Raw genomic sequence first — 15,070 nt, 5'->3', positions numbered from 1 at the left:
TGTCCGTCGTCTCATAAGAATCTTCCTTTCTCTAGGGATCCTGTTTTTCTTTATGTGTGTGCTGGCCCTGCACACTGGGACATATTTGTCACATATGGCTTGTATTATGGACATGAAGTGTTTGTGTTTCATGTTAATGTCCGGTGTGGAGAGACATTTAGGCCAATCCTGTTTGAGTATCTCTTTCTCAATCAACTTCCAGTTTACTTTATGAAAGTTTAAGTTGGAGAGATGGTGGATGCTTCGTATAGGCTGTGTGTCTACGGGGGCTTTTGGTCCATACATAGACAGCTCTATTATGTTGTGATCCGAGATCATTGTCGGCATCACATTAACATTATGGATAATATCCATATATATATATATATATATATTTATATGTAAATTATAATCTAAAAATATTTTATATATTAATTATATTATGCATTTATATACTGAAGATATACATAGACAGAGAGACAGACAGGCAGGAAGACGGACAGACAGACAGACAGACAGACAGACAGATAGATAGATAGATAGATAGATAGATAGATAGATAGATAGATAGATAGATAGATAGATAGATAGATAGATAGATAGATAGATAGATAGATAGATAGATAGATAGATAGATAGATAGATAGATATGACCAAATCTATTTACACAAATGCATATATAAATACATGTATATAATTTATATATATATATATATATATATATATATATCAGTTATATTGGTAATATAGATAGATATATTCACCGATACATACATACATACATAAATACATACATATATATATATATATATATATATATATATATTTACATACATACATATATATATACATATATATATTTACATACATACATATATATATATATATATATATATATATATATATATATATATATATATATGCGTATATATGTATGTAACAATGTGCGTGTGTGTATATAGGGTGACTACACACGGTGAAACACGATGTATTGCAAAACATTTATTTTAACAGAATATATATATGATTAATATGTTTGAATAATACATAAATATATAAACATATATATTTTACATAATATATAGATAGATATAATATATATATAAATATAAGCATATATTCATCAGCATAACATATTTATATATAATACATACATGAATATAAGAATATATATATATATATATATATATATATATATGACACATACATAAATATAAAAACACACGCATGCATGCACGCACACACACACACATATCAATTGGAAAATATTGCGACAGCAATGCCGAAATGGTATTGGCATCAATTTTAAAATTCACCCAAGCCTTGATGCTCATACCATCCGTTCTCTACAAAAATTATACTGGCCTCATACTGCAACACTAAAACAGAACTATTTCACCTCAACTGGCCCTGCTCTCTTTAACATCATCCCAACACACATAACATATGAAAAAGATTTTATAACATTGAAATGGCTCCTGGATGAATATCTTCAATAAATTCCAGAGAAAACACCTACACCCAGATATATCTCAGTAAACAATAACTCTTGGAGTTTGCAAATTAAGTGTCTAAGATACGCTTTTTAGTTTCATAGGTATTATTATCAGAACAACTACAATATCTGGGCAATAAAAATGTGCAAGACTGTAATATTTTAAGGATGGCGATCAAAATGATACGCTTTTTTCACAACCTTGCTAGCAGGAAGTTGACCGTTCAAAATGAAATTAAGTAGAGAAAGGAGAACACACACACATACATATACACACACGAACACGCACACATACATACACACACACACTTATGTATGCATGTATGTATGCTTATATATGTATACACACGTCTGCATACATCTGAAAATTTATATACGTATATATGTATATATGCATATATATATATATGTGTGTGAGTGTGTGTGTGTGTGTACATGTACATAAACATAGATATAAATGTATACATATGTATATACATAGATATATAAACATACATATATATACATTTATACATGCATACATATATATATATATATATGTTTATACAAACACACACACGCACACACACACACACATATATATATACAAATTTACATATATAGTAAATATACATGCATGCATAATCATGCATACATACATATATACATGCATGCATACATACATATATACATACATGCATACATACATACATACATACATACATACATACATACATACATACATACATACATACATACACGTGTATATGTCGCTCAGGGTGGAAAATGCAAGTGATATTGTCAAGGATAGTAGTCTCCTGAGCCTAGATACGGATATCTATAAACTTGTTTATGCCATACAAGTGTGACAGATATCACTCATAACGTCCGTAGTTGTCCAAAAATATTTACCAGAAACTACTTCCCAATGAAACATGACATTGTCACTAAGTTTACTACGCTATACGCAAAGTAGATTGTCCTTTCGTACACCAAAAGCACACTATAATCAAGGAATATATGTACACTTAAAATTAAAGGATCTAGGTAAAACATTCCAAAAATATCTGCAACCCGTTGGTAAGCACAACAGGCCAGATATGGTTGTATATGACAAGGAGCAAAAGTCATGGTACATTGTAGAGATTAGCTGCCCAGCACATGTGAATATCTTTCAGAATACGGGGGGCAAATATCTATTAAGAATTGATGTAAAATCTACAACTCTTATATCCAGTCTACAGGCTTTCATTTGTTCTTATTATCATCGGTGCACTGGGTTACGTAACATCAGATACTTGATTTCTCCAGAAACTGATTCGTATTTTCCATACATAATCGATCAGAGGAACAGTAAAACCTTGTAAAACATACAAGTATATTCTCTATTTGAGTTTCCAGTGGCATATGTGCACAACTATATATGCATATGGGTTACATTTATACGCACACTCATAAACAATAATGAAATATACGTACTAGCGTTCTGCAACGACTTGCACACTCTCGACTGCAAGTTTATCCAAATGCACACACATATCTATATATACATACACGCACACACGTGTACACACACACACACACACACACACACACACACACACACACACACACATATATATATATATATAATGGTCGTGGGTGACCATTCAGAGGAGACACCTGTATAGAGTATATCTAAGTCGAGTAAACTCTAACAGCATCCTTCGTTGTACTAAATATAAACATCTGCGATTTGATCACAGTACTCAGCACTGTATGCAGTACATTAATTTCCGGCAGTGAAATGTTTTTTGGGTTCGAGTGTACAGCTCCATAAATTGAGCTGTCTAGGATCAAATGCCTCATTCATGCTCACAGAACTGGTGACCAGGTACAATTCATGACCCTTTGGATGTCTTTTGGCTGCTCGTTTATGACACTCATCCTATCTTAATAATTGTAACTGAGGTTCAATTCCTCCCATTGTCACTATGTTACAGAGTCTCTAGAGAGTTGAAGGAGAGAAACAGAGACTCTAAGACAGATAGTACGACCCCATCACTCTGAGATAATAGGTGATACTAAAAGCGGGTTGTAATAGACTGTCTTTTGACTTAACAGTTCTGATTTAAGAAGAGGATCAGATCAGCCAGTTAACAAAATATTCACTTGTTTTGAGTATAAAACTTAAGCGTGAAGATCACCTTGAATTTTTTCCAGTGCTGTACTTTTCACGGTACTAATGATAAATTATAATAATTGTTTTTTTAAAATATTCTAAAATAAGTGAAAAAAATGAGTTAATAATTTGCTCTATTAAGAATTTGCTTATATTACCATTAAATAACGTTAAATAAATAAAATTTTACAAAGAAAATGATAATATTTAGAATAATTGTGGTGTCTGGTTTGAAAGAAATCAGAATTAGTTATCTTCTATTTCAGATTCAGTATGTATTATCTTAATGAGTCAAGAGAGACAATTGGAGAATGAAGAGGCCTTCGTTGTTGGGTAGTGGTAGTAAGTCTTAATCCGGCTCTGTTTACGAGTGATGTAGTGTTCTACTTTATGTACTTGTTTTTTTTTTTATTACTGTTATACTGTTATTACTGTTATTACTGTTATAGCATGGGCAAGACTTTGAACAGTCCTAGCATCTTCACCTAGCAGCAAAGAACTTGCATGTGTGCCTATGAAAGAAATGGAGTTTGAATGTGTTAGCAAATGACTGGAGTTTGTGTATAACTGAAAGAATGGTTAATGGAATACATCACAGAATGAATAAAATGATTAATATGGAGTGTTGTCAACTGAATGCATAAGTTAGAATTGGAAGATAGAGAGGGTAAGTAAGAAATGAAGAGACAGTGATACAGTAAACATAAGTGTATGCATGTATGAGGGAGAGGAGGAGGTGGGGAGAGGAAGAAATGGGGCATAATAGCGAGACTGTATATGATAAAGGAAAATTGAGTATAGCGGTAATCAACGTCTTCTGAACTGTAATAATGGAAAATAATAACTGAGAGAAAAAATATGGTTTCGGGCAAGCAGTATAAACGTTTTAAATCCAACTTCACAGCAGATGATGTGCCTTAGTTGTCAAGAATAAACACCAGATCCACTAGACTATTACATGGGATAGTCTGATATCCTGTCCAGTGAGATTTATTTCTCATCAGTATAAGAAAACGGAAATACAGCTAAACATATTCACTTTAAGATATCTTAAGAGTGAAATGATATTAAGACATATATAAAATGATATATAAGAAACATGCTGACAAAACACATTTAAATAGTACGATGTTCCTCCTGTTAATAGAAATGAGGTGCAAAAACAAATGGAATTTGGGTAATTTCGACTCGAAGGTGAGAAATCCACTGAACAATAAAATGATTCGGCGCCAATAAAACGATGCATACCATGGACCCCTCTATACTGAGCTGGACGGTTCGATTCTACGCTTTCCAACTATCAAAAATGAAATGTGTATAGAAAAGTCAGGTGAACAGCCAGCCATTGCGCACAAAAGAGTATAGTTTTGTAACATGTACCACGCCTTCGCTAGTTGTTTTAGGTGCCTATGTAGTCGCGATCAACCATAAACACAGTCTTTAGTCCTTCACTTTTAGGCCCAGCAGAACATCCAGAATATGGCAGAAAATATGATGATTGTTCTAATGTTTTGACTGTTAGAATAAGTTTAGTAGATATTTTGAGAATTCGGTGAAATATGTAGAATACTGAAAAAATATATAAACACAAAACACTTTTGTATGCATAAAGTATGATTATGTTGTCATTTGTGCATGTGTGTGTGCGTATATTCACACACAAAATGTATAAATGTGTATATATATATATGCATATGTGTGTGTATTTTTATCTATATAGATACGCAGGTATGTGTATGTGTGTGAGCGTGTGTGTGAGTGTGTGTGTGTGTGTGTAGCGTGCGTGCGTTCGTCTGTGTGTGTGTGTGTATTGACTAGACACAGCAAATTTTTGCAGTGGAGAAATATAGTTGATTATATCGACCACAGGGAAATTATTGAAAAGATATTTTATTGATCCATGAAATATACGATGCTAAAAATCGATCCTTCGTATCATTTGAACTCAGCACGTAGATAGATGAAGCAACATACTGCAACGTGGTATTCCTCTGTTTCTGTCGACAAAAAGTCTTCCATAGATCTAGTTATATTGGTTTCTTTTGACTAGCTCCATATCCAATTATTCTGAAGAGATTTATAGATGATTGAATCGGATACAATATATTAATGGTGATTAGTTTATCGATTAGTTTATCGATTCCGGATAGATGAAAGTCATAGCAGACCCGGTGTGATTTGAACCTAGAATGTAGGACGACGAAAGCAAATATTATAAAAGAAATAACATTTGGTGAGGTGCATCAACGTATGAGCCTCAATGTATGTGTTGATCGATTTCCTAGTCAAGCATAAAGTCACTAATTCGTAGGAGAGACACAAGCATAGAAACAGACCTTAGTGTATACATGGTACTTGCTGCCTACCCGCAAGAGATGTGAACTCTCAACCTATACACACGAAGTTGCACAGTTCACAGTTTTTAACTGCAATACTTTATTTATGCTGTTTCCTCATATTGAAACACGTGTCTCTATCTTTCCCACATGATCCTCCTAATTTTACAAACAAAAGAGCCACATGCGTACGCATTTAAGTGTGGATGTGTGTGTATGTTTGTGTGCGTACGCGCACATGTATGATACGTGTATGTGAAACAAAAGCGGTGTGTGTATGTAGAGTAGTGCTTCATAGATAAATAGATGTCTTTTACGATATGTTATGTTATTTATTAATTAATTAATTTATTTATCTATTTATTTATTTTGGGGATGTTTGTTTACGAGGTAGTGGATGTATGTGACAATGGTTTTCACAGATTTTCCTGATTGCTCTGCAAGTGTATTTGTAAATTATATAAATGTATACTAATGTGTATTCGAGTGTATGTATTTGTGTATATACGAACACATATACATACGCACATACATACGTACATACATACATATATATATATGCATACATATGTGTATGTATGTGTATGTATATATATGCATATATGTGTGCTGTATAAATAAACTCATACACCATATATATAAATATATATGTGTGTGTGTATGTATGCATGTATATGAATGCATATATATATATATATATATATATATATATATGTATGTATGTATGCATATATGTGTATGTGTATATATATATATATATATATATATATATATATATATATATATATATATGAAATAAGCTTGTGATGAACCCTACACCTTAACACAATATGTGTACCCGTTGATAGATATATTCATGTCATTTTAACAAATTATCACTAAACCAAGACGATGATATTTCGTTCATCATTATATTCCTTTGTTTATAATACGAATATTTTGTATATTCCTTCTCTTCAAAAATATTTGATATGCCGTTGCATTCTACCTCCTCTTCATCTTAACATCTTAAAATGACAATCTGTGAAAATCGTGATATATGGTATTAACGGCGTGTAAGGGCCAGCTGAACAACACCTGAGAATGATCCAGTGATCCAATGAACCGATGCGTGCATGTACGTGCGCTTATGTATGTACTCGCGTGCGCGCATCACATTCTCATACACATACACACAGCTTTGCCAATATGAACGACACAAACAAATATTTATTGATGCGTGTATCCTTACAGGTGTGTACATGAGCGTGTGAGCGCATACATAATAAAGTATATGCAAAAACCTTTCAAACAAATTAATACACACACACACACACATGAATAGATTTATACATCTATATATATGAATATATATATAATATATATATACATATATATATATATATATATATATATATATATATATATATATATATATATATATATATATATATATTTATATATATATATATACACACACACAGAGGCAGAGAGACAGAAGGAGACAGTGACAAAGGAAGAGATACGAAGATACATACATAAATGTAGCCATATATACATTTACATACATGTAAATGTCTACGTAAAAACGGATGTCATCAAAATGTGAAGGATAAAGATTATAATATATATATATATATATATATATATATATATATATATATAGAGAGAGAGAGAGAGAGAGAGAGATGCACATATATATATATTGATAGATATTTATATATGCATACATATATATATACATACATGCATACATACATACAGGCAGACAGACAGACAGACATATGTATATGTGTGTGTGTGTCATATGCAGGGTGTTTATATTTTATGCATACATGTGTGTGTGTGTATACACGCACACATACACATGCTTTCCGTAACAGTATGTGTAGATATATATGCACACATATATACCTATGAGTGAGCGTGCGTGTATCTCTGTGTGTGCGCGTTTGTATGTTTGTATGTGCGTGCTTGTATATTCATATATACATATGTATATGTGTGTGTATATATGTGTATGACTATGTGCCTATCTATAAGATTAAAATATATACGTATTTACACATAAATACACACATATATGCACACAGACATGCACATTCGTACATATACACATATACTGACCAAGTTTGATAACAAAAAAATCATACTCACAAATCCACCGCTCCATATTGGTGATACGCTGTGTGCTAACCATACTTCAGCCTTAATACTGGACACTACTCCGACACACACACTGACCAGTCCAACAAAGAAGTGAAGGCCGGAGAGGACGAATACACCCGTCTCAACCACCTTCACCATTTTCTGTGCCGTCTTGTCGGGGTCCTGATTCCAGGTCATTCGTAGACTGGTGTTGGCAGACGACTTGCAAAAATGTACGTGAAAAACCAAAGAGGTTTTTACAAGCTAGGTTCTCAAAGGGGAGGGATGTCGAGGGGCGATAAAAGAGAAAAACCAGCTGTGGTTGTACAGTGGTGTCAGTATGAGGTAAAGATACTGTTAAGCAATTCTTCTTGCTATTAAAGCGGTCGTGTTGACCACGCTGGAACACACGGCAGCCCGTTCGGCCAAGCTTTTCCCAAAATGATGCTCACACATATGTGTTACTGACAACGCGGTTACGTCTGGGTCATCAATTGATATCTATAAACTGAATGTGTGTTTGTGGGAAAAGATCCATATATACATACATGTATGTGTGTGTGTGTGTGTATATATATATATGCGTGTGTAGATATATGTATGTATATATGTTTGTGAATGTATATATATATATACAGAGAGAGAGAAAGACAGTCAGACAGAGGCAGACAGACAGACAGATAGATAAATAGATAGATAGATGAGTGTATGCTTTTTTGTGTTTGTGTATATATTTATATTAATGTTTTTGTGAGTGCGTGTGCATCTATTTACATGTGTTTATGAATATATATCTCTGTCCATGTCCCTACGTGTTTTTCGTGTGTGTATTTGTGTGCGAAAGAGCAGGAGAGAGAGAGAAAAAAAAGAAAGTGAGAGACTGAGTGAGTGAGTGAGTGAGTGAGTGAGTGAGTGAGTGAGTGAGTAAGTGAGTGAGTGAGTGAGTGAGTGTGTGTGTGAGTGAGCGAGCGAGGGAGAAGGGGAGAGAACAAGAACAATGAGATTGTGAGACCGAATGAAAGAGAAAGACACAGATACAGAGAGAGAATATGCGTGTATGCAAGAGTGCTGTATTTGTGTGGGGGATTGTATATATGTTTGTGTTAATGCTTATTGTATATACGTGTATGTGAGTATATGTCTACTTATATTGTTTGCAATGTGTGTGCTAATTAAAGGTATACATACATATTTAAGAGATTGTGCATTTACTGATGTATATTCATTTTTACTTTTGGATGTGTGTGTCTGTGTTTCTGTGTGTGTGTATGTGTGAATGTGTCTATGTCTCTGCTTTAATGTGTGTGTGTATGTATTTGTATGTGTACGTGCTCTTCAGCTCTTGGTATGACCAGAAGAAGGAGAAAGGTTCTTCTTAAAAGTGAACGATTTCCTGCAAAATATAACTCCTTCCTTGTTTGTTTGGTTGATTTTTTTTTGTGTGTGGTTTTCTTTTTATTGCTCTGGTTATTCTCGTTAATGTCGTCTTAACTGTCGTTTCGGTTTGGTTAGGGCTTTCTTTTCCTTACTTAGTACCAATATCGAAAAGCATTATAATCATTATTATTATTATTATTATTATTATTATTATTATTATTATTATTATTATTATTATTATTATTATTATTATTATTATTATTATTATTATTATTATTATTATTATTATTTCTGGTCGTTGGTTGTCTTGTTGTTTGTGTTCTTGCTGTTACTGAAGAGACAACTGTAACGACGACTATGATAGTGCTGAATGTCGGAAGTTACGGCAGATCCGACTTTCAGCCCGAACAGAAACGAGACGAATAACTAGGAGTATTACACACACATACACACACACACACACACACACACACACACACACACATATATACATACACACACACAAAGGTGTGTGTGCGAGTGTAAAAAAAAAAAAGAACGAAACAGTTCCCTTATAGGTTGCTTAAAACAACGCGGCGTATATCACTTCTTTTCTTCTATATCACCCGTATTTTTTCAACAGTTTATTTTTCTTATTCTTTCATTTACAAATTATTTATATAAACGTCTACTATTTTAACTTCCTGTTATTCTCATTAATATCTTTTTGTTTGGGTTTAATGAAGATATTTATATAGACATGTGTGCTTTTTTTGTTATTATTTATTATTTTTTAGTTCAGTTGTTTTTATTCGAAAACGAAAGTGAAAGTTAATAAGGTAGCAGTAAATAATCACCAACGGCGAGAAAGCGACGCAAACGCTGCTAGGCCAACCAAGGATAAACAGAAATATAGAATTGTTGTCTGCAGTTGTGAAAAGGAAAAGCTAACATTTTACTAGTTAACTCCGTTTCTTTTACATACATACACCCATGTGTGTGTATGTATGTATATCTATATATATATACATACATACATGCATATATATATACATACATATATTATATAAATATATATTTATATACGCGCGCACACACAAGTATTTGTATGCGTATTCTCCCTCTCTCTCTCTCTCTCTCTCTATATATATATATATATATATATATATATATATATATATACATATGCGCAAGCGCACACATATATAGGAAATTATATGTAGGTAGGTCGGTCGATCAGTTTGATAGATATGCTGACAGGTGGATAAGGGAATAGATGGATAGATAAAAGAAATGAATAGACAGACAGACAGACAGACAAATGAACAGGACGATATATATATATATATATATATATATATATATATATATATATATATATATATATATATGTTTGTGTGTGTGTGTGTGTGTGTGCAGAGAGGGAGAGGGGGGAGGAAGATTTTCATGTACGCTATATTTCAACCTAGGTACAATAGCATCAACACCACCAGTGCCGCACCTTTCACCGCTGTTATTACCGCCGCCGCCGTCACCATCGCTACTGAAGCCTTCACCTCTCCAGCACCGCCCTTAACTTCCTTTAGCAACCGTTGCAACAACTACAGCGGCAGCATGGGGCTCCCCCACACCACCATCAACATCACCACCACTACTATAAGCGGTACGGCTGAGCGTGTTGCCATCCCCACCTTCACTATCATCACTAACGCCACTAGAAGCGGTGTTCTACCACCACCGCCGCTTCGGTGAAATCACCAGCGCTTACCGCTGCAGTCGCCACCGCTGTTATTACCGTCATCACCCGCAAATCTGCTACTGCTGCTACTGCTGCTGCCTTCGTGCAGATCAATATCAACCAGAAACAACCTTACCACCATCATCGCTACAACCACCACCACCACCAACATAAACACCGTTGCTGCAAATATATGCCATATCACCGATCAGCAACCTCAACACCGCCACCACCATCACCATCACCAGCGACAACAACAACACCAACCCCGTAAATATCACCATTAACATCACACCACTATCATCATTATCACAATCACTACCCTAATAACCTTCGATGGTACAAGCTACCACCACCACCATCACCATTATAACTTCACAAACCGCCTTATTACAGTTACTGCCACTATCACCATCACAACTATCAACGCAAACAACATTAGATGCACAATCGTCACTCACACAAGTGCAACTAATGTATACGCTTAAGCATATGTGCGCGCATGAGTGTGTGTGTGTGTGTGTGACGCTGTAATATGTAAATATATGAATAATCATACAAATATACTAACACAGTATGTATGTATGTATGTATGTATGCATGTATGTATGTATGTATGTATGTATGTATGTATGTATGTATGTATGTATGCATGTATGTATGTATGTATGTATGTATGTATGTATGTATGTATAAATACATTCGCAAACACGCATACGTACAATTCATACACGCACCCACTCGTGTGTGTGTGTGTGTGTGTGTACGTCGTAGTCGAACGGAGTCGAGTAGTGCCGAGTGGAGCCGAATTGTACGAAGCCTATCCGATCGGACCCGAGCAACAAATATTTTAATAGTAGTGACAGATGCAATGTGTGCAGTAATGCAGTTCAACGGTAGCAGCATGCAGTAACAGCGACATAGCATTACTTAGCTTCATAGAGTTTTCAGAGTTGTGAGAAGTGATTTGCTGCGAGAAACGAATATTGAAATCGAACGGTAGTGTCTGATGGAGTGTATTGAACTCAGTGTGGGTATCGCCTTACTGAAATCTGGGAACTTACTGTGTGCCTCGCTTGGTGATAGATGACTGCGTGTAAGGCTGTATGGCAGAGTGATGTGTAATACCTACATATATACATACATACATTCCCACATACATACATACATACATACATACATACATACATATATACAATCATTCATTCATACCTACATCCATAAATGCACACACACAACACACACACACACACACACACACACACACACACACACACACACACACACACACACACACACACACATATATATATATATATATATATACACACGCACACACACACAGATACATCCACAAACAGCTATTCATGCACGTGCATACAGAAAGAGTTAAATAAAAATATATATAGAAAGATAGTAGCAGGGAAAAATGATTATACGTTCGCTTTAAACTATGGAAAGAGTTAAAAATTGAGGATTTTGCAATACAGGTATCCCAGTCAATAGAATAGAAGAGAAAGAGAGAGAGCGTGTGTTAGTGTGTGTGTGTTTGCTTGAGCGTGCGTATGTGCATATACCTATGTATATATGTCTGTAATTTTTTTAATTCGACTGATAAGCCGACAGATGTTCAACTGTAAACTTTTCTTAAAACACGTTTAATTGACAATAACCTAATTTTTTAATTATCTTGTACTGCATTTTACACAGTGTTACATCAGACACGGGAAATGTTTCTCTATCAGTGGGCCTTATACGTATTGCTCAGCATAAATCGAATCACAACAAAACCAATATTTTAATATTGCATATAATAGAGAAGACAACATAGATTACTCTAACTCATTCTAAAACAATCATCGTGAGAAAATGCAAATGAAGAAGGAAAGGGAAAATAATTGCTTTAATTATTAGGGTTAAAATAATTACGTTCATATAATGTGTGTCGTAATATACGAGTCAAGTGTCGCGAGTTGTCCATACCTGCATTTATTTAATTGCAATATTCTACACTTCAAATACAACAAATTCATTCGCATTTTCCATCGTCTTCATTGAGCTTCTGATGATGTAGAGTAGTTTTACTTGAGGAATGTTACACAAACAGAAATTATGGACAATTTCTTACAAAATACATTGAAGCCTTTAGCTGCGTATTTGTGTGCATGCCCTGCTGACTTTACCATTCTTCCTTTCTTCCAGGATCGATAGAATTATGTACTTGGATCTAATTCTGAACGTCGGTGCTCTATCCAGGGTAATTTTCGCGCGTATTCGCTCATCTTTAGGTTTAATCCTGTCACTGGCAGAAATGCTGATTCGGAGAGTATAGACGCGGTAGGTTGACCGTTAAAGATAGTTGTGACGTAGGGTGAGTCGATAGGAATGTAGTAAGGAAGTAGCGGGCATGAAAATAAATGCAATGGTAGTGATATAAAAGTAATGATAGAACTGTAGTAACCTCTTTTCAAAGAAGTTTCTATAGTTCCGATGAAAAGACAAAAATGGAATTTACGTCGGTAAACACTTTTATTCGTACAGTTTGTATTCCAGTGGGAGAAAAATTTTCGACTGTTCCAGCAGAGTGCTTCTTCAGGGAAGTATTTTTCTTGTTTTACTTTTTGTCTTTGAGAGCGTGGCAAAAGCATGAGTGGACATAATGAAGAATAAATTATTGCGAATGTTTGTAAGAGAAATGGTAGGAGGAGAGATAGAAAGGAAAAGTGTGAGATTCGAGGTAGAAGGAGAACAAGGACGAGGAGAAAGGCAGTACAAAGGCAAGGAGAGCCTTGCTTTGATCGGTTGAAGGTCAATGATCAGCTAGTAGCTAGTCAATACCAATATTCACACACACATATACACACATACACACTCGCACTCACACACACTCACATAGAGATGTATACGGAAAAGTGAACTCTATCGGCTACACAGTATATTATCACACATAGACATACATATAATGCAATCATTATTGGTATCTCCCGTTCATTTTGTACAAACGAATATCATAAGCTAAGCAACTTTGTTGCGTATTCTCTCACAAACGTACACACCGACATACACACACTGAATGCAAATATATACATATAAATAGCCTTGAAAGCATATGCACGCATAAACATGTTCATCCATACATGTAACTGAAAATATTCATTTAATTAAATAAAATTATTCTGTATCAATTAATAAATACGGTCTTTTGATATGAAGTGTCCTTAGCAGCATACCTGTTTTACTTCTGCTCCATCAGAAACAGACAGGCGGGTGACTGAATGCATCCTTTTGCCCATGTTCCTCCACATCTTATACATCAACAAAAATTCAGTGACTCAAGTTTTTCCAAGTGATTCACATCTAACTATGCTGCAGCCCTTTAGAGAAAACAAAACACATGGTCTACATCACCTAAAGAAGTTCATCCACTTCCCAAACCTGGTTTGCTTTCACAGCTCTAGCAAGACCGCTATCTGGAGTGCAAAGGATGCCTTTGTGCTTTATATGACTTTAGTCTCTCACACTTCCCAAACTAAGTTCGGTTCTCTTGGTCTGTTATCAAAAGAATCTCTACCAACTCTTTTTCTCTTCTTATAGATAATGTTGGCTATATAAGCAGGACCCCCATGGGCAAAGCCCCCACCAGCTTTGATCCAACTGCACACTACACAACCCTGGTTAATCCCTTCCAAATATATCTTCTCCAACTCTACCAGGCTCTCCACCTTGCATATACATTCGCCAAAATAAAGCCATCGCTCCTTAAAATGTTCTTTCCGTTATACTCAAGCATAGAACTCCTATATTCACCAAAATCTTAAGTCTCTCACTCTTTACGGAAGTATTCCCTGCCATTTGAAGCACTCCTCTGTATGTCCTATTTAAAAGAAAGAAAAACCTTC

At 34.7% G+C, this 15,070-nt stretch overlaps 1 protein-coding gene across 2 annotated transcripts in view; it reads right to left on the bottom strand.

Annotated features, from left to right (window-relative positions):
* Positions 1 to 8,700, bottom strand: part of LOC115217408 — a 284,438-nt gene extending 275,738 nt beyond the window's left edge. The window contains exon 1 of one of the 2 annotated variants that reach the window (XM_029787099.2): positions 8,087 to 8,700. In XM_029787099.2, the coding sequence (XP_029642959.1) occupies positions 8,087 to 8,275 (189 nt within the window). In that variant the 5' untranslated portion in view covers positions 8,276 to 8,700. The remainder of the gene's footprint in view (positions 1 to 8,086) is intronic. The other variant, XM_036507506.1, reaches the window with a different exon arrangement.
* Positions 8,701 to 15,070: the final 6,370 nt, after the last annotated feature.

The sequence above is a fragment of the Octopus sinensis genome, linkage group LG11 (assembly GCF_006345805.1).
Source record: "Octopus sinensis linkage group LG11, ASM634580v1, whole genome shotgun sequence".
In the NCBI taxonomy this organism is placed as follows: Eukaryota; Metazoa; Mollusca; class Cephalopoda; order Octopoda; family Octopodidae; genus Octopus; species Octopus sinensis.
Note: the sequence above shows the minus strand (reverse complement) of the source record. Positions and strands in the feature narration are given on the sequence as shown.